At 39.5% G+C, this 25,238-nt stretch overlaps 1 protein-coding gene across 4 annotated transcripts in view; it reads left to right on the top strand.

The window, feature by feature from the left end:
• LOC139576197 (cadherin-8-like) overlaps positions 1 to 25,238 on the top strand; it is a 74,343-nt gene that overhangs the window by 41,450 nt on the left and 7,655 nt on the right. For all 4 annotated transcript variants that reach the window (XM_071401965.1, XM_071401964.1, XM_071401961.1 and 1 more), the window contains exons 4-8: positions 3,898 to 4,017; positions 7,624 to 7,791; positions 7,994 to 8,181; positions 11,473 to 11,720; positions 24,358 to 24,494. In XM_071401965.1, coding sequence (XP_071258066.1) covers positions 3,898 to 4,017; positions 7,624 to 7,791; positions 7,994 to 8,181; positions 11,473 to 11,720; positions 24,358 to 24,494 — 861 coding nt within the window. The remainder of the gene's footprint in view (positions 1 to 3,897; positions 4,018 to 7,623; positions 7,792 to 7,993; positions 8,182 to 11,472; positions 11,721 to 24,357; positions 24,495 to 25,238) is intronic.

The following is a 25,238-nucleotide window of genomic DNA, read 5'->3' on the forward strand; positions in this document are numbered from 1 at the left end:
CATCTGCTTCAAAGTTAATATGTAACCCATATAGAACCTGGTTGACAACTCTGATAATACATTGTAGCATTCCAAATATGGTATTGCACCTACAGTAGATGGTTGTTTACTGAACCTTGTTTATCCTATTTCTATATTCAAGAGCTTTGGCCTGCTATTTTCATTTGACAACAGGCCTGACAGTGCTTAATGTGTTTCCCAGTCTATGCATTTCAATCAACTGGGTCATACAGCAGCAGCATTCAGGACAGCAAGCTAGCCAATCCACACAAGTCTCTTAGTCTGACCATGAGCTATTTTTTTATTGTGGCTTAGCCACAAAAGATAACAGCGCCAATATCTATCTGATGATATCCAATACATGGTCATTCTCTTGTCACAAGGCTAGTGCATTCATAGACCATTGACTACCGGTCAGCCAGTTGAGGACTGGCACTCATTTGATTTGACCTAGAAACCAGAGGAGATGATGGACCTGGGGAACATCCATTCATCAACCTGATGAGTCATTGAAACTTAATTCACATATTGTATTATTCAATACATTTGAGTATAAATATGTGAAGATATAAATTTGTAATTATTTCAAGGACATTATTTTCATAATATTTATTTGTATATTATTTGCAATCTCAGATAGAAAATATGGTACATTTTGATGAGGCTAGACATGAATAATTCTGCCATTCTAACCACTGAGCACGGTGTTCTTGGAGACAGACACCGTAGTCTATGTGCACCCCACAGTGCAGACACAGTGAGATAACAGCACTGGTGTATCCAAGGTTTTAGAGTTGGATACTACTTTCCTTATGTCTCAGTGACTGCATAGATGTACATGTGGCCAAAGAGCCCCATTCTCCCTCACTGTCAGTGGCGAGCCAACCAGGATAGCCTGTCTGACGTCCTGTTAGCCTCATGGGTCCCTGGCAAGACTGAAACAATTATGACACTGGGAAACAAAAGCCATTGCACTAACCAAGAGCTCCCACTGCCACCGTGCCACAACTGACATCACTAAACCTCTGGATTTATCCCCTCTCCAGTTTTCAAGGAAGATTCCTATTGATTTTCTATCACTGTAGCAGTGTACACAGTAAATGGGAGGTGCCCTCTTAGTTTTTCATCTGATGAGACAAAAGGATATAACCCAACATCTTTATTCCGCCCTTGCTCTTGAAACGCTAGCTTTCACATCATAAAGACCATGACCATAACTCCTAATTGCTTAGTAGTTTCATAACCTGTGGGGCATAACATTTGTTTTCATAATTTGTGTAGCAATAAGTCCTCAGTACTCTAGTTAATATTAATGAGATTACATTAGGTTTACCACAAGAACACAACCTGTAGCATCTCTGGGTGTTTGTGGGCTACTGGAAGAAAACAAAGTCCATGACACATGTCTTTAGACAGGGGAATAGCATGGATTCATTCAATCCTCTCAAAGGTAGTTCAGATACTACCACATACTGTAAGTGACATTTGTTTGAGAATTTAACGTCAGTAGTGTGACTGCACACATCAGTCGATTTAGGCCTCTAACCTGCAGAGGTTTTGTCACAGACCCAAATCAGCTTTGGAATTTCATTTTTATAAGCGATTGTTATTTTTCATCTCCTAAAGTTGATAGGTATTACATCTTTGTAATTGCACCGGTGGGCTACAGGCATCAAATCAAACCAGAGACAATATTCTCACAATTGAGTTTCCTCGACCAAGGGCCCAGAGGTGCATCCAACTCTGCAGTCATGAGTGTCCCCGAATTCTCGGTACAATATCCAGGAAGGACAGGCTAATCTGTACTGATTTGAAACCGTGCCAAACAGAAGCTTTTTTAATCCCTCATATTTTTTTTATCAGAGGAGTGGAGAATGTACACCTCTGTAAGGAAAAAGGTAGAGGGGGCTATTTCATGGCCCACTAGTTCCACTGTTTTGTTCCACACTTCAATCCCTATGTATTGTCACATAGTTTGGATTTGCTATTTGCTGCAGACACACCTTCCAAGCAATCAGAAGTATGAAGGTGCTTTCATAATTAAATGCAAATATGGCTCCATTTTCCCACTGCCATTGTAGTATTAGCAATTTACCTTTTAGGCAGATAAGACTTATTATCTCTGAAAAGTGGAGCAATTTCCTGTCCTGTCTTAATTTCATTTGACAATTGGCAAATACCTATAGCATATGCAATATACATTTTTCTCAACCAGCTTTGCAGGAATAGACTCATTTTTATTGTTGAATACATCAATAGTACTTCATTTGTAATTCATTTGTGTTAGTTCCATACATTCCCTGCCCATTCCCTAAACAAAGACTTTGTGACACTTTAATGAATCTAGGTTTACTACAGTTCTGGTATTGTAACAGTATTTGAAGCTGTTTTGTGATTTTCGACCACAGGGAAAACAGTGTATATGAATGATATTGCATAAAATGTCATGAAAGGGTCTGATACTACGTAGCTCATCTCCAGCACGCATACACGTACACACACACACACACACACACACACACACACACACACACACACACACACACACACACACACACACACACACACACACACACACACACACACACACACACACACACACACACACACACACACACACACACACACACACACAGAAATAATAAGCAGTATGAAATGTAAAGGTAAGCCCTGGCAACAGTAAGGGTCATCACAGCACATACATTACTAACAAACACATGTCTCAAAGGGCCACTTGAGGCTCTCTATGTGAAATAATTGGGTAGCAATAGCAAAGCAGGTTTTTGAGTCAAAGTGCAATGATGGTCTATATGCTTTGTTTTGCTATTGTAAAAGGGAGGACAGGGTTACTATTAATCATTGCTTGACATGTTTTGGCTGTATAAACAGGAAATGCATTCCCCACATGTGCAATATTTAATGACCCTCTCTCATGAAACAGTCTTGAAATTCTACTGGATTGCGTCTTTATTCTGTAACATGTCATATGAACAGGCTCATGAGAATATTATTCAGTGTACCTGTAAAACAGATGATGAGCACCACATATTCTGAACTGCAGAATGTCTGTATCTACAAAGGCACAACTCATGCTCTCAGCCTCAAAAACATTTGCCAAGTCCCAAAGCCAGGTGATACAAGGAGAACAGAGAAGTTTAGGCCAACAGACTGTGTATTCCTTGCCAGCAGCTGCATGAGGGAAACATCTCCACCTGTACTCCACAACTTTTCTTTCAATGGTCCTAACAACAATCAGCAGAGAAATCAACTAGAATAGAAAAAAGTCAACATCCTTATATTAAAACTGAGAAGCACCATGTTAAACTGGCCTGGTGTTATTACTTTGTTTGTGCCAGATTAATGGCATAGCCTAATGACAGGCACAGAGGTGGCCTTAACTAGTGTTGTCCCCCACTATGACCCATTCTGTCTCCTGCAGACAACAGGCCTGGATACCTGTGGCTAGGCCTGATGCCTTCTGTAACCATGAACATTTACCGATGTTGTCAGAACACCTGAGAACATATTTTACAAAATAAATTACCATACCATCTGTACTGTCAAGTTGCTTCCTACGAACAGCTTTCCTCCTTTTATTCTCTTCCCGCCCGAGCCACAGACTAATGACGAGTTGGGCATCAGCATCAGCCCTGCTCTTTGTTGTTCATTTTTCAAAGCCTTCACTGTAAGATAGTGTTCTCTGTTGGGACGTTGTAGCACAGTATGCTTTGTCATTCATGTGTCTGGCAATAATGTTGTCTTTAACCTTACCAATAAGTACCTCTGGCTTTATAGTGGAACCAGGATGATTACAGGGGGAGAAGCTAGCTGTAAGGAGTGATTATGGGTGTCAGAAGTCCACTCTATTTTTAATAATGTGCCCTTTCTCATATACAGGTACCTCAGTCACTAGGGTGACGGCAACAGACGCAGATGACCCAGTCTATGGAAACAGTGCTAAACTTGTGTACAGCATACTGGAAGGACAGCCCTACTTCTCCATAGACCCCAACACTGGTGAGTGGATTGCCATGGTGAAATACTAAATCAAATCAAAGTTTATTCGTCACATGCGTTGACCCAGCATGTGTAAACTGTACAGTGAAATGCTTACTTGCAGCTCTTTCCTCAACAGTGCAAAATAAATGTAACTTTCAGGGTCATGGCATGTAAAGTTGTTGACCCTGAACAGATACACTCCTTTTTTCATGATTCGGATGGCAGTCAAAACACGTGTTGTTTCAGCTACATTTACATTTGAATGCATATTATCCATACATAGACAATTACTCAGCATACAGATTATATTTGCGTTTTGAGGATATAACTCCCGACAAGATATTCAAGGACTGTTACATTTAAATGACAGTGCTATCTTTTTTAATTCCATCTGCCGTCTGCTTATTCTTCAACCTTGACTTTGTTGTTTTCCTAATTGCATTTTCAGCCGACTTGTTAACAGTGTGTCTGTAAGCAACATGATTAAATAATGGTGAAATTACATTAATAAGCAATGAGATGGAAATCAGCTGCTCACAATTTGGAAAAACAACATACAATAAACAAGCTCCAAGAACGTCAAAACTGTATGTACATAATACATATGAAGACATATTTCTACATGTAGGAACCCTGTTTCCTCCTCAACAATATTATGCATTTTAATCACTCACCTCTACCACAATAAAATGGAGAAGGCATCGTGAATCTATCTATCAAAGGACAATTTGAGGATCAGCGTGTACGCTTTGCATGATTACTGAGCACATGCAGATGGCTCATTCAAGTGAGCCAGATGTTTTAATGAATGTTAATGACAAATAAAAGGTAAGGGAAAAACAAACATTATAATCCATTTGACACTTCCAACACCATGAAGGAAATCAAATGCATTTGATAAATAAATAAACATCATACCCCAATCCATCACTTGGTTAATGGACGGTAGAAAAAATCCTAGAAAATATCTATGGAAATGAGTGTTTGTCTTTCCACCCTTCTCAGTGATTAGGAATTAATTTGAATAGCTAACGATGATCAACAGAGATGACAGTAGAGTGAGTAACAGAGGATAACTGAAGTGTGTGTGCATGTGTGTCTGTGGGTGTGGCGCGTGCATACGTGTGAGTTTGTGTGTGTGTGAGCACTTCTTTTAGGGAGAGTTGTTCTTACCTGCTTCAAAGTCATTTGCGTAGTGTAAAAACTTTTATTCAAGACAGTGTAGCATAAAAGTTATTACTCTGATAATAGAGTCTAAATCCCCCCCTCCACCCCCATCTGGCATAATATGCCAAGTGTGTCAGGCGAAAGCAGACCTTTATTAAGTGTTGATTATTTATTCGATTATTTTACCGGCCTCTGTTTTCTGGGCGGATTATCCTTGCCCTGAGCTGTTCATATTCTGCACTTTGCCACTGCAGTCAATAAGGTCCATTCTGCATAAACATTTTTTTATATATATACAGTACCAGTCACAAGTTTGGACAAACCTACTCCTTCCAGGGTTTTTCTGATTTTTTTTCTACATTGTAGAATAATAGTGAAAACATCATCACTATGAAATAACACATATGGAATCATGTAGTAACCAAAAAAGTGTTAAGCAAATCAAAATATATTTTATGTTTAAGATTCTTCAAAGAATCAGTTGTGTTGTGACAAGGTAGCGGTGGTATACAAAATATAGCCCTATTTGGTAAAAGACCAAGTCAAATAAGCAAAGAGAAGTGACAGTCCATCGAAAATGTATGACATGAAGGTCAGTCAATGCGGAAAATTTCAAGAACATTGAACGTTTTTTTCAAGTGCAGTCTCTAAAACCATCAAGCGCTATGATGAAACTGGCTGTCATGAGGACCGCCACAGAAAAGGAACACCCAGAGTTACCTCTGCTGCAGAGGATATGTTCATTAGAATTAACTGCACCTCAGATTGCAGGCAAAATAAATGGTTCACAGAGTTCAAGTAACAGACACATCTCAACATCAACTGTTCAGAGGAGACTGCGTGAATCAGGCCTACATGGCCAAATTTCTGCAAAGAAACCACTTGGGCCAAGAAACATGAGCAATGGACATTAGACCGGTGGAAATCTGTCCTTTGGTCTGTTGAGTCCAAATGTGAGATTTTTGGTTCCAACCGCCGTGTCTTCGTGAGACGTAGAGTAAGTGAACAGATGATCTCCGCATGTGTGGTTCCCACCGTGAAGCATGGAGGAGGAGTTGTGATTGTGTGGAGGTGCTTTGCTGGTGACACTGTCTGTTATTTATTTAGAATTTAAGGCACATTTAACCAGCATGGCTACCACATCATTCTGCAGCAATACGCCATCCCATCTGGTTTGCGCTTAGTGGGACTATCATTTGTTTTTCAACAGGACAATGACCCAAAACACACCTCCAGGCTATGTAAGGGCTATTTGACCCAAGAAGGAGAGTGATGGAGTGCTGCATCAGATGACCTGGCCTCCACAATCACCTGACCTCAACCCAAATGAGATGGTTTGGGATGAGTTGGACCGCAGAGTGAAGGAAAAGCAGCCAACAATTGCTCATTATATGTGGGAACTACTTCAAGACTGTTGGAAAAGCATTCCAGGTGAAGCTGGTTGAGCGAATGCCAAGAGTGTGCAAAGCTGTCATCAAGGCAAAGGGTTGCTACTTTGAAGAATCTAAAATCTAAAATAAATGTTGATTTATTTAACACTTTTTTGGTTACCACGTGATTCCATGTGTGTTATTTCATAGTTTTGATTTCTTCCCTATTATTCTACAATGTAGAAAATAGTAAAAATAAAGAAAACCCTTGAATGAGTAGGTGTGTCCAAACTTTTGACTGGTACTGTATATTTTTTATTCTCAGTAATACAACTAGCCACTTAGCAATTGTATAATGTTGGCTTTAGCTATGCCAGATAGGTTCCCAATAACTAGCTACCAAGAAGACATTCCAGGCTGTCAATCAAGTTAGAGCAGCTAGCTTGTCTAACTATCTTAGCTGGCATGCCTGCTGGCAAGGTTGGTAGACTTTAGAAAAGCAAGCAAAATACTAAATGCACCGAATAAGACTGAATCTTTTACAAAGATGCAGAGAATCATATTTAGCTTTTTTTTTTTAAGAACCACCAGTCAGGAGGATACAGACAGCTCAAGAGGTATGCTTAGATGTGCAGAAAAAAACATTTTTTTTACATAAAATTATGTATAAAAATGATGACTCTAGATTGCAGGTAAAAACTGTTTCAGCTGTTCAAAAAATGCTAAATTCTCCACCCCCCAGCCATCCTCACATACTTGGTGTCCCTTCAGATTTTCAGGGTGCATTACGCACCTGGACAGTGTAATTTCCATTCAATCAGAACACAAATTACTTGCAGACAGCAGTACAACACTTCAGCAATCAAACACATTGATTTGCAATGCTATCCACAGGATCAGAGCTTCTCTCCAGGTGTTCTGTCAGAAATTCCACTACTGTTTAATAAAATAAGTGCTTAAAGGTTGTTATGAAGGATGCTTGTCAAGCGTTATGAATGCCTTTGTATACCCCATTTTATTCATTTTTGTGTATGTTGATTTTTTGCAATAACAACATATTTGATGTTAATTTTTTTGTTGCTTTCAGCGATTATTAAAATTGCTTTACATGGGATGGATCGAGAGATGCGAGAGGAGTACCTGGTCGTCATTCAAGCAAAAGACATGGGTGGTCATATGGGAGGGTTGTCAGGGACAACAACAGTTACTGTCACACTAACAGATGTCAACGATAACCCGCCAAAGTTCTCAAAAAGTAAACAAAATGTCCAATTCTCTCTCCATACACTATAGTTAGAACCCATTATCAGCAAATCTGAATGTATTTGTTGTTGTTTTGCTGCGTTATGTTTTTTCATGAATTTCCACAATAATCAGAATTGTACTAGTTATAACGATGCATAGATAAGGAAACATCTACTGTTAAGGTGAAATAAATATGGTGTCCTATTTTTCAGGTCTGTACGAGTTTGTGATCCCAGAGGAGCTTGGCATTGGTAAACCTGGTGGCAAGGTAAAGGCAAATGATAGGGACATTGGCGAGAACGCCAAATCAACGTACAACATCATTGACGGTGATGAGAAGGACGTCTTCGAGATCATTACAGATGCCCAGACTCAAGAGGGGATCCTTCGTCTGAAGAAGGTAAGGACCTGATGCAAACTGCTTTGCCCTAGGGTTCCACCAACAACCACTTCATATCTTTAACAGCTTCAACTAAACAAGGCCCACATAGTAGGTTGCAAGACGGGGTATCAAAGGATGAAGGTCGTTCACACAGGCTACAGGTCAGAGCTCTATATCTAGAATGATTTAATTCAAATTGACCATGAGGGAAAAAATGCTATTGTACTACATATATCATGCAAAGCAGTTTCAATGGCGAAGATGCATAAAGATGGCGGCCCCCATTAATGCACCATTGAATTGATCTATAAGACTATATCAACAACAGCTACCAAATGTACACTGTTGATTTGGTAGATGATTAAATGTACGAAAGGGAAAACTAATTATATGTCATGTTTGCCTCCAGCAATCTAAATGTTTACTGTTACACAGCAATATACAGTATCACAATTTGTCGGTGGAACTGCGATGATAGAAGAAGGAGCTACTTCAGGCCTGAAGCATTCAAGTGTATACATGAGTGATGGATGTGTGCTCACGTCTTGACTCATGGTTAGTTTAATGTCTAGAGTTAGAGCTATAGATCATTCAAGTGCGATAGTATGTCATTGCGTTTGGATTCTAAATGACATTACATTAGGACATCCACTGTGTCTTCCTGTAACTATTAACAAGCTATTGGATGAAATGAAATAATATTTTTTCTGATGATCTGCCTTGAATAGATTATACTCTACTAAACAAAACAGACGGCTTGAGAAGTAACTAGACATGATCAATAAGACCTTTGAGATACTTCCCTCTAGTATTTCACAGTGACAGCAGTGCTGTGGCTCTGCCTCGTCACTTTATTCTCGTATACTTGGCCTGGAATCTGTTGCCTGCATTGCTAATAGCATGATGGATGAGATTGCATGTGAAAAACAGGAAATCAACTGCCTACTCTCTTCTCACCTCTACATCTCCAGATGGTGAAGTTCAGATTACTTTAGCAGAACTGGTATTTCTGCTTCCGTTCCGCACTCTGAACAACATATTCTTGGTTTCAGAGCCCTGTTGCACCAGCTTGTAGAGTTTTTCTTAGCCAATGTGGAAGAACATAGGATTAAATGGAGCAAATAGCACCACCACACCCACAACAACAAAAATAGCTCAATAAACTGCTGTCAAATACCAAGTGCAAATTATTAAAGACTCTTTGCGGCAAGGTTAAAAAATATTGATCTAAACATGACTGCAGAAACACAAACTAGGAAGTGGCTTTGTTGTTTTGGGTCTAAGCTTCTTATCTTCCACCCCTCAGGCCTATCGGGGGATGTTAGTGGGAAGTTCTGCTTCCTCCACCAGCCAGCACTGAACTTTGATGTCTCTAAATGGCCTATGTGTATACATACAGATCCTATCCCGAGGCTCATGGGAATTTGATGCATGGCACAGGAGGGCTCTGAGGTGGGGACATCAACAAGGGACAAGCATGGGGAAAATGGAGTGAAAAAGCTGCCCCATCTTCATGTGCACATACTGTAGCAACACAAGCCGGTCTAACACTTCCACTACCGTGTTCCATCAATATGAAAACCAAAGTGCTGCTCTCCGGATTACAGAGAGTCAAGTGCTGCATGAATTGACCTCCCCCAAAACAATGAGTAATGGCAGAGTGGCATAGAGGGCCAATTCAAATATGGCTGACTCAGTGGAGAGGTCAGATGTCATTGAGGATCATTTGAGAGGATGAGAATAGGAATACTATCTTCAAAGTTCTATTCTGAGGTAAAACTTTCGAGGTAGAGTCGCTTGTTGAAACGATCATACAGTGTTAAGAGACAAAAAAAATGAACATACTGCTTTGTTATAAGGTATGGTCAATTATGCATAACATTTGAAAAGTACAAATATAACTGCAATGTAGTAATGAGTCTGACTTGTTAATTGTTGTTGTAAATCGAATACAAAAACAGAATAGTGGTGATCAGGAAATAGTGCTGAATAGTTGGACTATTGTGGTATTCCATTCTTTAACTGCGGTGTAATCATTCTGACAATTGATCCCTGTACACTTCTAGCCCTGGGCTCCTTTATACTTGGTATTAGGCTGGAATCCTTTGAAACCAATGTTTGCTCTGGTCCAGCTGTTCACTCCTCTCAACATAGAGGAGGAGGAGAAGAAGGTGGGGAGAGAAGAGAGAGGAAGGGCGGTTAATAATGAAAATGCTCCAAATAGCTTCTCAGACTGCGGAAGACTGGGCTGCAGGGCCCTCTCCATACGGGTGCCCTGACGCCAGACGTGTGGACTTCAAAGACCCCTGTCAGTCCCCGTCCCCAGCTGCTTTTCTTTCACAGCTGGGCCTGCTGCCGGCACTGCCCCAGCGCTGGCCCGACCCAGCCTAGGGGACCATTGGATTCTTTTAATTTCTTTGTGAAAAGCTGGAATACATGTTTTGATCCCTCTGCTAACCCCTCTCATTCCCAAAGCCAACTCAGATCCCCTCAAGCGGCAAGGCCCAGTTTTGATTTCCCTATAAATCCTGGTTTTGGAGCGTGGAAGTGACTTGATCCCATTATTTGAGTATTATAAGAGCGGCCAGAGGTGATTCAAAATACAATTGTGACAGTCTGGGATGGTTGTTGAGACACCAGAGAGTTAAATTGTGGTGTTTTTACATGTTGCAAATATTCAATGATGTGTAAAAAAGTAGTGGACAATGGTTCTCAATGTCCTTGTGAAATAGGAATGAGACTAACTGTAATTTCAAGGGTATGTTTCTTGCCACAGAAGTACTCATAGGAATGCAATTCCCCCTAGGAAATGTCATTATTGTGTTAGAATTCCTGAATACACATCCACTTCTATTCATGTGATGATAATGCCTCAATAATTGCTATCCTTCAAATGATTTTGTAACAGTGTTATCGTCATGGTAGTGCACAGCCACAAAATTATATTTTCAGGTAGCACAAACCTAAAAATAACATTATTTTAATTATTTCCTAACACATTTTAACCAGATTGGTGTGATACCAGATTAGATTAACTTTATTTACAGCCTTATTCTATCCTAGAGCAGATGTCACAAAACAAATTGGTAACACATGGATTACTTGGGGTGAGATTGTGGTTATTGCTAATAATTACAAATGTTGTTCCACCCTGTGCTTGGATTATTTCCTTAAATGTTTTTGATAGGATCAGAGATCACGCTATTCAATTTCAACTCCATAAGTTCTTCTCAATCCACATCAGGCGCATTTTTTTCTTGCTGCTTTGGACATCAGTGAAAGGTATTTGTTTTCTGTCATTTTCCACAGCCCCTGAACTTCGAGACTAAAAAGTCATATACACTGAAGGTGGAGGCGGCCAACATTCGATTTGATCCCAACAGTGGCGCCCCCTTCAAGGATACAGCCACGGTGAAGATTGCAGTGGAAGATTCAGATGAACCCCCTGTCTTCTCCAAGCCCACATTTGTCCTGCAGGTGGATGAGAATGCCCCCATCAACACGGTTATAGGAACAGTCACAGCCCGCGATCCTGATGTCACTGGCAGTCTAGTCAGGTAAGAAACAAGATGTTATTCACATCCTCATTTCACCAAACACTTGTTTACTTTATTGTTTACCCACCCATATAAGGAGTGCAGTGTGCCATGGAATCATATATATATTTTTAAAACATAGTCTTGCCACTGTGCATGTTCCTTTGGTGGTGAAATGTGAGCCGATGGCTGCCCTTGTTTCCTTAGGACCACAATGTAGTAAACTTGAAAGCACAGCACAGGTAGACTTCTCTTAGTGGTGACTTTGCCTGCTGCGTTTCAGTTGTGTGACTTATTCTTAGACATTTCACAAGGGCACCTTGTATAGGTTATACAGGCAATTTCTCTCCATCCACCACGTCATTTCATTAATTCTCCAGTGACTTGCCGCGTTCCCCGGACAACACCTAACAGGTTGTGTAATTTCATGGTGAACAGAGTGTGAGCTGGGAACCATTTATTGGCTATTGCCAAAGCAGGGGAATTCAACCTGGTTCCATCTTCATCGTTTAAAAAAAAATAGGCATACCAATATAATGTAACCTGTTCTCATGTTTGGGTGTCTCTTTTCTTTTCCTTCTTCTTTTTCTTCTTCTGTGACCCCAATGTTCTTTTATGTTGCACTTTCACAAAGGTTATCATTACCACTGTGCTGCGCGTGCATATTTATTGATGTGTGTAATGTGTGGATATGTGGTATATATTATTCTGCTGATCTATGTGTGATAAGCACGGCCCTATTTCATTTTTATGTGAACATGTCTGTCCAAGTGATTGAAATAATTGTCATAAACGTACTATATTGTACTATATTGTACTATATTGTACTATACTGACATCTCAGACTGGCAATTAGGAATCCCATTTTTTCTGTGTAATGATGTATTAGGTTGTTTTTTCAATCTGGACTTTCTCATTGAAAATATACTTTTTGATGTTTATTTCTAATTCCTTGTTTTCTGTTTTGAATGAAAGAGCACTTCATGCATTTACTATTTTGTGGATAAGATTACACATTTCGATAAATGAATTGAGGCTGTAGGATGTTATTCCAGTGTTTGTAAGGCTGTCCGAAAGCTTTCAAGCAATCAGAGTTAGAGGAGGCTTTACGGAACCTACTTAGAGTTTGGAGCCGGAAGAAAGTAGTGATTTTCTGTACTTAAGTGGTTAATGTCACATTGCTTCCCATGTCTGCCAATGTCAATGAAGGCATTCAACAGTCAAGCCATTCTGTTGAGGAGAGGAAGGGAATGGCTCTTACACAGCTTGAGATGTTCCTGCCATCTTGTGTTGTTTCCCAATACTGATCATTTGCTCCACAGCAAGATGGAATGTACCTTTAGGCCCATGCAGTTTTTTTGTATTTTTTTTATTCATCACTGTATGTCTAATAAATCACTGCGTGTGTTTATTTCATGAAAATAATTTCCAAAATATTTGTTATCATTTATTTCCCTGAGTCTTTATTTCCCTGCAGTCTTTAAAAAAAGTTTTTATTCATCACTGTATGTCTAATAAATCACTGTGTGTGCCATTGAAATGCTCAGTCTGATCATGTCGTCTTGACACAAATGTTAATATATGTACATACACAGCCCTGATTGGCGGATAGGATCGCCTAGACCAGGGGCCTCCAACCTTTTCAAGCATGAGAGCTACTTTCAAATTATGAAACATGTCGCGAGCTAATCATACATTTTCTCGCTTTTAATTTAGCTGGTTTGGGATTTTTTTCAGTTTTTCTCTCAACATTTTTTTATTATTCATAGAGAAACAATGGAATTGGATGTTGTGAGTCCATGTCAATGCTTAAATCACATCAGAATATACTTTTTGAGTGTAATAACCCTTTAGAGAGAGGATTGTGCTGGTCTAGCATGTTTTTGCAGCTGCATTATGTCATGACATGCGATTGATACAAATAATCATGATATAATTCTGCCAGGTAAGCCTACTTTGTAGTTAACATTTTATTGAGAAGGTTTTGGGGAAATTCTTTTTGTCTACCCAGAAGACAGATATCATTTTGGCTAACAGACTTACAGGGGCAATATTAATGGATATAAATAGGCAGATATTGTGTTACGTTTGGCTTTTTAAGACAATTGTGGCTACAGCCCCTTTAGAAAGTTTTCATGCCCCTTGACTTTTGATATTTTGTTGTGGTACAGCCGAATGTAAAATTATTTAAATTTAGATTTTGTGTCACTGGCCTACACACACTATTTAATACATACATAATACATAATGTCAAAATGGAATTATGTTTTTTGAAATGTTAACAAATTAATTAAAAATGGAAAGCTAAAATGTCTCGAGTCAATAAGCAAGCCTAAATAAGTTCGGGAGTAAAAATGTGACCGACCGCCTCGATTTTGTCTTATGTAGCAACATTTTAATATATATATTTTTTTACATTGGATACAAGTAGTATATCATACACAGCAGTTAAGCAACAATGGGAAAGTAATTATGCTTTGAAAGTTGATAAACCCACTTTTGAGAAATTGGTTCACCTACTGAAGAACTCCTCTTTGTCTACACCCATTCAGCATCGTTCACACCCTCTTAAGCATTAGCCCCACCCATATTTTTAAGGATTCACGTGTGAGGCCATGTGGTAAACACACTCTATGTCAAATAAAATCTATGCTTATTTGTCACATAGACAGGATACAGAAGGTGTAAACGGTATAGTGAAGTGGTTACTTGCATAGTAGCAATATCAAAAACAGAAAGTGTCCAGAAAAAAAATATTTTATAAATATTTTGTAATTGTTAGATGACACTTTCCTGACACAATTGTCTAAATTGATGGGTCATGTGAAGGAAATGCTATAAACACCCCCAAGCCACATCTAGTTAAGTGGATGGGTCACTATTGTCTGGACATGTATACATGTTCATGAATTACAATAGATGGCCGTAATCACCCCCAGACACACCTGGCTAATTTGATGGGTCATGTAATTCTCGGGCCGAAGTGGGGTCTTTTGTTTAGACATGTAGCTACCTAGCTAGCTAGCTAAACAATGAACCGAAATAATCCCAATTTATACTACTACCAATACAAATATTTTAATAGCTGTAGTATGAATCTGCAGGTAGCTAAAGCTAACAAAATAGGTTCAATGTTAGCTAGCTAACATTAGGCTATAACTAGCAATGCACATTGATTTCTGATTCAAATAATATTTCTACACAGATCATACATGTAACGGTAGCAAGCAAGCCAGCAAGCTAAAGTTTGCTAGCTAACTAACAGTAAGCTTTAACTTGCAATAAAAACGACTTTCTGACTAAATCTGAACCTTATATCTTAAAATGTAGCTCGACCCTGACCCGTATACATGGATGAATGCTTCACGGCAGACGGGAACCATTTAACAAAGTTTTGTTTGTAGCTACATCGTGTTTGGCCAGCGTTGTGTCAAGTCACTCCGGGTCACACTGACCGTGGCGTGTGCATAAAGTTGCCCATCACTTTTTTCCAACTGATCTGTCGATCGCACCTGCTAAATTCAGGGCGTCAATCTTGTTGAGAAAAGTAGCAAAACTTCTGTAGTTCTTGATGGCTAACATTTTATCTTTCAAAAACGGTGTGGTAGAAAGGACTGTCAACACATACTGAACAGCTCACTTTATAGCAGCTATATGGCAGACCGATCTAAACTCATCTCTCGGCATGTCCAGCCCATCCATTATCTCAGCCAATCATGGCCAGCAGGAAGGTTCCTGACTTTTTCCATGGCTAAACCAACTTGGCTCGTAATTTAACAATTGTATTCCTATTTATGGATGAAATCCAAGTTAGTTATTAAGGCACATCAAAGTTCACATGTTCCAGAAGGCATTTCTGCCAAAAATGCATTTTGATCAAAAATGTATCACTGTGAAGTAGTGATGTGCGACATACGCCTAGTTTCCTGAAATGAGTCACAAATCTGCTTAACAACTCACATAATATGTTGCATGGACTCACTCTATGTGCAGTAGTCATTTTTGAATGAGTTCTGTATTTCATTTTTGATTGACTACCTCATCTCTGTACCCCACACACACCTGTAAGGTCCCTCAGTTGAGCAGTGAATTCCAAACACAGATTCAACCACAAAGACCAGGGAGGTTTACATGCCTTGCAAAGAAGGGTACCTATTAGTAGATGGGTAAAAAAAAAACAGACATTGAATATCCCTTTGAGCATGGAAAAGTTATTGATAACACTTTGGGTGGTGTTTCAATACACCCAGTCACTACAAAGGCACAGGCACCCTTCCTAACTCAGTTGCCGGGGATTAAGTTGACTTTAAAAATGTTACAGAGTTTAATGGCTGAGATAACTGAGGATGGATCAACAACTTTGTAGTTACTCCACAAAACTTACCCAAATTACAGATTGAAAAGAAGGAAGCATGTACAGAATACAAATATTCCAAAACATAGATCCTGTTTGCACTAAAGTAAAACTGCAAACAAATTGAAAAGAAATGTACTTTATGTCTTGAGTACAAAGCATTATGAGTACCACTCTTCATATTTTCAAGCGTGGTGATGGCTGCATCATGTTAAGGGTATGCTTGTCATCGGCAAGGACTAGGGACGACAATGAATGTTCTTGAGTGGCCTAGTTACAGTTTTGACTGGAATCAGCTTGAAAATCTATGACAATAGTTGAAAATGGCTTTCTAGCCCTGATCAACAACCAACTTGACAGACCTTGAAGAATTTGTTTAAATAATAATGTACAATCCAGGTGTGCAAAGCTCTTAGACTTACCCAGAAACATCACAGCTGTAATCACTGACAAAGGTGATTCTAACATTGTGTGAATACTTATGTAAATGAGGTATTTTTGTATTTCATTTTCAATAAGTTTGCAAACATTTCTAAAAACATGTTTCAACTTTGTCATTATGGGGTAGTGTGTGTAAAAATATATTTAATCCACTTTAATTGGATTCTAGCCAGGAGCTTGAGGTGTCTGATGCTTGTGAGATTTGTTTATGACAGTTTGCGAACACCTGAAAAATACATGCACTTTCAAAATTGTTTGGCGAGCTACTCATGGGTGTGCTGAGAGATACTGATAGCTCGTCATCAACCTGTTGGAGACCCATGATCTAGAGTCTAGACTCTAGAGCAAGGATGGGGAACTTGCCTTCCGTAGGAATTCAGTCAGGGTCTTATTAAAGTCCAATGCAGCAGTTTTCATCTCAATATCAAAGTGTTTATTGGTAACAATTAAGCACCTTACTGTGATTGTTTTAAATTAAATTGGTCAAAAATAGCAATTTCTCAAAAAATAATTTTTCAAGGACTGTCTGGGAGTGGGCTGAGTAGGAGGGGAAAACTGAAAACTAGCTTTTATTGGCAGAGGGGTTTGGAATTCTCTTTCTTATTGGTCTATTAACTGATTTATGTCACCAGGCATAACTGGTGATGTCACTAGGCAGGCCAAAACTTCATCCGACCAAAATAGATTGAAATTTCATGCGATCTTTTCAAACAGCTCTTACACTAGTGCCCCAACCCCCATCAACATTTCCCATCCCTGCTCTAGAGCCTACCCCACATACAAAGTACGAGGAAACATATGCAAATACAATTGTAGGCAGGTTTTTGTTGTTGTTCAAGAGCACTAAAAGGGCGTTATCATCATTTTCACAATTTCAGTTTTATTTCGATCTCATAGTGTGGGAACTGCACTGTGTCTTTAAGTCAAGACATTTTCCCTGTATGTTTTCATGATGTGTCAGATCTATAATGTACCTGTATGTCAAGTGCTTTTCACCACACATAACATGGCATACAATATTGCCATTGACAGTTACATTTATTAAATTGCTTTTATGTCACTTCTATTCTGTAAAGTCTTCTATTTTATCTCCTTGAGTTTCTGTCATTTTAAAGTGATCTATTTACATTATTTTATGTGTAATTTTGAATGTGTGGTAATGTGTCATCATAGTACTGTATGCAGTCTCTCAACCAATGGAAGTCTCATCCTGTTTTTATCATGTTGTAATTAGCATATTGTCTTTTTAGGTTGCCACAAAGTGTTACATTCTCATTGTAAGGTACCACCAGGCAGAGGATGCCCAGACAAACGTTATCCTTGACATACAATGCTATTGGATAGAGTGCCTCTCTATGGAGTGATAATAAGCAGTGTTGTGACTATCGTAGAGGTAATAGGCTGAACTTTGTTAGCCTTAGCAGGCTGTGTAACAGCCTGATCTCATAGACTAGACAAAACCAGGTAGATGCGAACGTCTAGCAACTTGAAGGTTGCGTGTTTGAATCTCATCACGGACAAGTTTAGCATTTTAGCTAATTAGCAACTTTGCAACTACTTTCTACTTTTTAGCTACTTTGCAACTACGAGCATGTTAGCTAACCATTCCCCTTCCCATAATCATAACCTTAACCCTTTAACCTAATTCCTAACCTAAACCCTAATCTTAACCCCAACACCAACCCCTAGCCTAGCTAACATTATCCTCCAAGCTAACGTTAGCGTTAACAACCTAGCCACCAAGCAAACGTTAGCCACAAAAAATTTGTATTGGTAACATATCATAAAGTGTTGCAAAATATTAACATTGTACGAATTGCGCTTCGTAACATATCATACGGTAACTTGGATTCTATCATACGAAATAGATGATGGACATCCACAAATGTATACCATATGAAATGTAACATATCATACTGAATGGAGGGAGACAGATTTACATTTACTATGTTACGTCTACCCCTGAATCCAGGTTGTGAGTAAACACTCTCACATCGAAATGACTCACAGTCTCTCAGTCTGACCAGGATGACTCAAGGGCTGGTTCCTCACTTAGACCTCAACCCACCAAGCTATACTTTCTGCATTCAACCAAGGTTCAGGTGTACTTCATAAAATGCAACACAATTCCTTCAGCGTCCCCCCATACTCTGTGAATATTATTTTATTATTGAATGATCATTATGCTCAAGACCTTGGGCGTTACATGGACACTATTGCTTTAAAGGCTAAAGTAAGAGCCAATCAAGGGTCTCATTACAGTATCTGGTATTGATGATGCCTTTTAATAGTACATTATGGCTAACCTAGGTAGTTGCTCAAAACACCATGTAGAGAAACGTTTGTACATTGGTGGAGTTGAGTGGGACATGCACACAGCACTGAACCTGGTGAGGGTTTAGAAGAGGATCATAGGACTACAAAAGTTTATGGGTAATGAGAGCCAGGTCTGTCAGGTGACTGTGTAAGCTTGTCTGCCTTTCTTCAGGCCCTGCTACATCATTTACTTACCTTGACAGCTGACATGTTGCAAATGTTAATACAAGGAGTCATGTAAAAGAGATTATGTAAAATGAATGTAAATTTAATGTCAAGTAGACTTTCTTGTCGAGAACAAGTTCAGGACATGTTCAGGGAAAACAGGAATACATGTGTCCTTACAAAGAGCTGGTTAGCATGCGGAGGACAGTGAAATTAGTTCTACATCTGTGATGCTCCCAATAGAATTACTGACCTTATATAAGACAGAAATGTCATGAATACATTTGTTCTCTGTCTCACACTCACACATATTACTGGCTTTATGGCTTATAACCAGCACATTTGAACTATCACTTATAACATTCCTGTTTGTGACCCAGATAACAGCTTAGTAAATGTAGCTTACAAAGTGTTCGAACCTAAAATAATATTAAGACAGTGTGTAAAAGTTATAAATGTCATATGGTTGAATAAGAAAGATGTGTTTAGGGGAGGGCTGCCCAATGTAATTTGAGTCAGGTATTGAACGAGTGAGAAGTATCAGGTGCTAATTTGTATTGTCCTTTCCCGGCATTGAATTATTCACATCCAATGGTCCGCTCCCAAACACATCCTCACACCTTTGACAGTCAGCACCCATCTCTTGCAAGGAACATCTGATAAATGTATTTGCTTTAATTCTTTTCGCATCACATTGTCAGTTTGATTGACACGTGGCAGTACATTTCAGGGTCGGTCTCCCTCCACGTGAAGCTGTCAAAGCCTGCCTGGAATCCACTCCTTCTCCTGGAGACTTCTCCCAGGTGGTTTGGGCTGTCTGCCTGTCTTGAAAGTGCTCTGCGTCTGTGGAGGAGTCCTCCTGGACCTCCCGCCCGTCGTCTGAGGATTTACACCATTTCATCAAAAAAAATTGAAATGTCATGGCTCAATACGTCTCCCACAGTTGGAATCTAGGGCAATGGCTTATTTATTTCATTTCGTGTTAGCTCGTTGTTTTCATTATTATTATTATTTGGTCATTGTTGGTTTTTTTCTCCCCTATTTCTCATGCATAAAATACATGGGTCTGTCAACAGGTCTGTGCTGATAGGGATGAGCAGTTCCACAGTGAAATAGGATGAGACCCAAGGTCGTGTGTAAAGGGAGATGGGGTTGGGAGGGTGGTTGGAGGAGGTTTGCAAAGCACATTGGGGAATTAGATTAGTGAAAAAGCAAAGCATTGGCCAAACTTTTGACTTGCTTTGAGAGAGGCTATGTTTACAGGGAGGGGCATTTAGTTTAAAGGAATATACATGTATGTTCGGTGTGTCATTGAGTGCATTCAAATAATGAATGCATGCATTCACATGCATATGTGACTCACCACCTGGATTCTGTCTTATATAGCAACATTTCAAATTGTGTTTTTTTACATTCGATAAAGCTAGAGACTCAGAGCTACAAAATGGTATATCATACTGCATTTTTGAGGAACAATGGGACAGTAATTCTGCTTTGAAAGTTGATAAACTTGTTAACTCACTTTTCAGAAAATGGCCTTTGAATGTTTTGGTATCTAGTGAAGAGCTATTTGTCTACACCCATTCAGCATCGTTCACATCCTCTTAAGCTTTAGCCCCACCCATCTTGTTTCGCCCTCAGAGTGTGCAGAGCACACACTTGATGCTCTGGCCGATGATTAGTTTACCTATGGATAACATGAAAACGGCCTAACCAGCTATGCTGGCAACAATTGCATTACGCTTCTTTGCAGACGTTTACCGACACCGACCATATTCAACGAGTGATGTACAGTTTAGCTTAAGACATATACAGTTGAAGTCGGAAGTTTATATTAACCTTAGCCAAATACATTCAAACTCAGTTTTTCACAATTCCTGACATTTAATCCTAGTAAACATTCCCTGTCTTAGGTCAGTTAGGATCACCACTTTATTTTAAGAATGTGAAATGTCAGAATAATAGTAGAGAGAATGATTTCTTTCAGCTTTTATTTCTTTCATCACATTCCCAGTGGGTCAGAAGTTTACGTTACACTCAATTAGTATTTAGTAGCATTGCCATTAAATTGTTTAACTTGGGTCAAATGTTTCGAGAAGCCCTCCAGAAGCTTCCCACAATAAGTTGGGTGAATTTTGGCCCATTCCTCCTGACAGAGCTAGTGTAACTGAGGCAGGTTTGTAGGCCTCCTAGCTCGCACACGCTTTTTCAGTTCTGCCCACACATTTTCAATAGGATTGAGGTCAGGGCTTTGTGATGCCACTACAATACCTCGACTTTGTTGTCCTTAAGCCATTTTGCCACAACTTTGGAATTATGCTTGGGGTCATTGTCCATTTGGAAGACACATTTGCGACCAAGCTTTAACTTCCTGACTGATGTCTTGAGATGTTGCTTCAATATATCGACATATTTTCCCTCCTCATGATGCCATTTATTTTGTGAAAAGCACCTGTCCCTCCTGCAGCAACACACCCCCACAACATGATGCTGCCACCCTGTGCTTCACGGTTGGGATGGTGTTCTTCGACTTGCAAGCCTCCCCCTTTTTCCTCCAAACATAATGATGTTCATTATGGCCAAACAGTTCTATTTTTGTTTCATCAGACCAGAGGACATTTTTCTAAAAGTATGATCTAAAAGAATGTGCAGTTGCAAACCGTAGTCTGGCTTTTTTTATTGCGGGTTTGGAGCAGTGGCTTCTTCCTTGCTGAGCGGCCTTTCAGGTTATGGCGATATAGGACTCGTTTTACTGTGGATATAGATACTTTTGTACCCGTTTCCTCCAGCATCTTCACAAGGTCCTTTGCTGTTGTTCTGGGATAGATTTGCACTTTTCGCACCAACGTACTTTAATCTCTAGGAGACAGAACGCGTCTCCTTCCTGAGAGGTATGACGGCTGCGTGGTCCCATAGTGTTTATACTTACGTACAATTGTTTGTACAGATGAACGTGGTACCTTCAGGCATTTGGAAATTGCTCCCAAGGATGAACCAGACTACAATTTTTTCTGAGGTCTTGTCTTATTTCTTTTGATTTTCCCATGATGTCTAGCAAAGAGGCACTGAGTTTGAAGCTAGGCCTTGAAAACCATCCACAGGTACACCTCCAAATGACTCAAATGATGTCAATTAGCCTATCAGAAGCTTCTAAAGCCATGACATCATTTTCTGGAATTTTCCAAGCTGTTTAAAGGCACAGTCAACTTAATGTATGTAAACTTCTGACCCACTGGAATTGTTATACAGTGATTTATAAGTGAAATAATCTGCCTGTAAACAATTGTTGGAAAAATTACTTGTGTCATGCACAAAGTAGATGTCCTAACCGACTTGCCAAAACTATGGTTTGTTAGCAAGACATTTGTGGAGTGGTTGAAAATGACTCCAACCTAAGCGTATGTAAACTTCCGACTTCAACTGTAGCTAGCTAGGTAAACAATTAACCTTGCTAGGTAAACAACGTGTAAGATCACACACGTCACGTAGCGTTAGCTAACGAGCCAGCCAGCTAACGTTAGCTAGTTAAACAACAATGAACATAGTGCCAAATCATGTCGTTACTACCCTTCATGAATATGCTGGGAGCTAACCATCCAGGTTCAATGATAGCTAGCTAACATTAGGCTTTAACTAGCAAAGCAAACAGCTGCGGAATTCAAATAATAACGTCAGCTAGGGAGCAAGCCAGCTAACATTAGCTAGCTAGCCGACAGTGCACTTTAGCTTATAATGAAACCACTTTCTGTCAAAATTAGAAACGTGTAATATCTGAAAATGTAGCTAGCTAACGCTACACTATCTTACCTGTATACATCATCATGCATGATGGTCTATCATGCATGATAGTCTCCCTGTCATGGATGCCCTACCACAGTTGCCCTACCACAGTTGCCCTACCACAGTTGCCCTTAGTTTGAAGATGTAGTCCGGAGACAGGTGTTTTCTCCATCTCTTTAGCTATCATAGTCTAATTCCACTGATTTCAAAACTTGATCCTCCAGAGAGTGGAGAGCAACACATACCTATGCAGATCCACTACCCGAAACATAAAAAAAAAAAAGTGGAATTCGACAGGATTACCAACACAGACTGACCAGCTCAAATAGACAGAAGCCTTCTATATGGCAGACCAATACAAAATCCTCTCTCGGTATATCCAGCCTACTCATTATCTCAGCCAATCATGGCTAGCGGGAAGGTTACTGACTTTTTCTGTGGCTTAACCAACAAGGCACGTAATTTAACAATGTTATCCGTATTTACAGATGGCATACACGTTTGTTATTAAGGCACATGAAAGTTCACATATTTGAGAAGGCATTTCTGACCAAAAACGCATTTTGAGAAAATAATATTTTTTATGTTCAAAGGGCTCTCCTGTGAAGTCGTGACTTGCGACATACGCCTAGTTTCCTGAATCGGATCACATATAAAATACCTTTTAAAGGCCTTGTTGCTCTTGGTAACTTCGATTATTCTGACTGGCAGCCTTAATTAAGGGAAATTCATATTTGTTGATAACATGTTGTGTGGCATTGAGTGCATTTAATTATTGAATGTATGCATTCAAATAAATATACAAAAATAACACTTTTCACATCAATAATATGTTTTTCACATGCCAAGTGTGCACGTGTGTCAATTTCTGAAAGCGTGTGATGAATTGGCACCACCCAATGCATTGTGACGAATCCAGTTCTAAAGTTACAATGATTTTAGAAATCCACATAAATATTAACTTGAGGCTTTTTTAATGGTCAATGTTTCATCACGTTGTTGCTATTGGTGAGGTTGTTGAATTATATATAAGGTTGTTGCCCTTGAAATGCTACTTCCGTCTTGCTTCAATCCACAGTACAGGGACATCAGAGTGAACGAGGATGGTCGATTTGGATTTGAATTTAAATGCAACTTTACATTGTATCCCTTCTACCTTGTGACTTTCCCACCCCTCCTTAGTTTGATCCCTGTGACGTTTTCAAACGAGGTCAAGGTAAAGTCACAAGGAAAGGAGAGAATGTGAAGAAGGAGGATGGTGCTGATGCTGCTGGGCCCTGCAGCCTTCACTAATGACCTATTTGTAGGGAGGGGAACATTAAGGAGCCACTGTTTGGAGACCAAACCAGACTCACGTCCACTTTAGTTTTTAAAGAGCCTCCTAAACCGTATTGTGCTTTAATGTCCTCTCCTGCTAATCTGAGGCCTGTAATTAATCCTTATATGATAATTGACTTCCTACTGCTTTTCCCATACATTCATCCACAGGAACCTCTTGATGGATACGTCTCCATTAGTCAGTGCACCCAAGGGATTGTCGAGAACGGTTAGTTAGTTGCGTGCGGCATTTGGAACTTCTAATGATTTTCTCTATTTCTGTAGGTACTTTATTGATCGCCACACCGATCTGGAGAGGCAGTTCAATATTAACGTAGACGATGGGAAGATAACGTTGGCCAAACCGCTGGACCGAGAGACAGATGTGTGGCACAACATCACAGTAACAGCCACTGAAATCAGTAAGTAACATTTCCAATAGACATTTTTTAACGCTGTTCGTGGTCTACGACATGATTAACTAAATGCAATTTCCTTTTCAAATCAATGCAATGATGAAGGACAAGTGTAAACTCAGGCGGAAGACAACTGCTTGTGAACATTCAGATCTGTTTACTAACACAGTTTGAACAACTTCATTGCTGCCTCCAACAAAGGATTGACTGGCTTTCATTATCCTCTATAAAATAGTCTCGCAATTGTAACCTATCTGATGTTAATGGCCGTAGTGCGGTACAAATAATTAGAGGTTGAATTCACAGGGGCGGAAAATATGTTCATCTGCAGAATTTTGATTGAATTAAACAGGTCAGTAGTCAATTTGTGGAAGAGCGAGTACATTAAGAAGTATCAAATAAACAGTTGTAAACACAAACACCAACGCTGTATGCACCAATGCCAGCTTCCATTACAGATACAGGAACATCTGTGATCCAGGAAACTGACTAACTATACAACATATTTGAGGTAGAACTACAAACAACTCAAACCATGTGTAAAACTTTATTTGCATACAGATTGTTTCAGGGGGTCTGTATGTTGCGATAAAATGTAATGTACGCCTTGAAGCTATTGAATAAGAAATGGACAATACTTGTAACTTGGTCTCCCTCACCTTTCATAATCAAAGTGAAACACACTAATTGCCACAACCATAATAAAATATATGCTGTAGAGAGCATACGTTCGTGGCATGTTATTGTAAA

The sequence above is a fragment of the Salvelinus alpinus genome, chromosome 5, assembly GCF_045679555.1.
Source record: "Salvelinus alpinus chromosome 5, SLU_Salpinus.1, whole genome shotgun sequence".
NCBI lineage: Eukaryota > Metazoa > Chordata > Actinopteri > Salmoniformes > Salmonidae > Salvelinus > Salvelinus alpinus.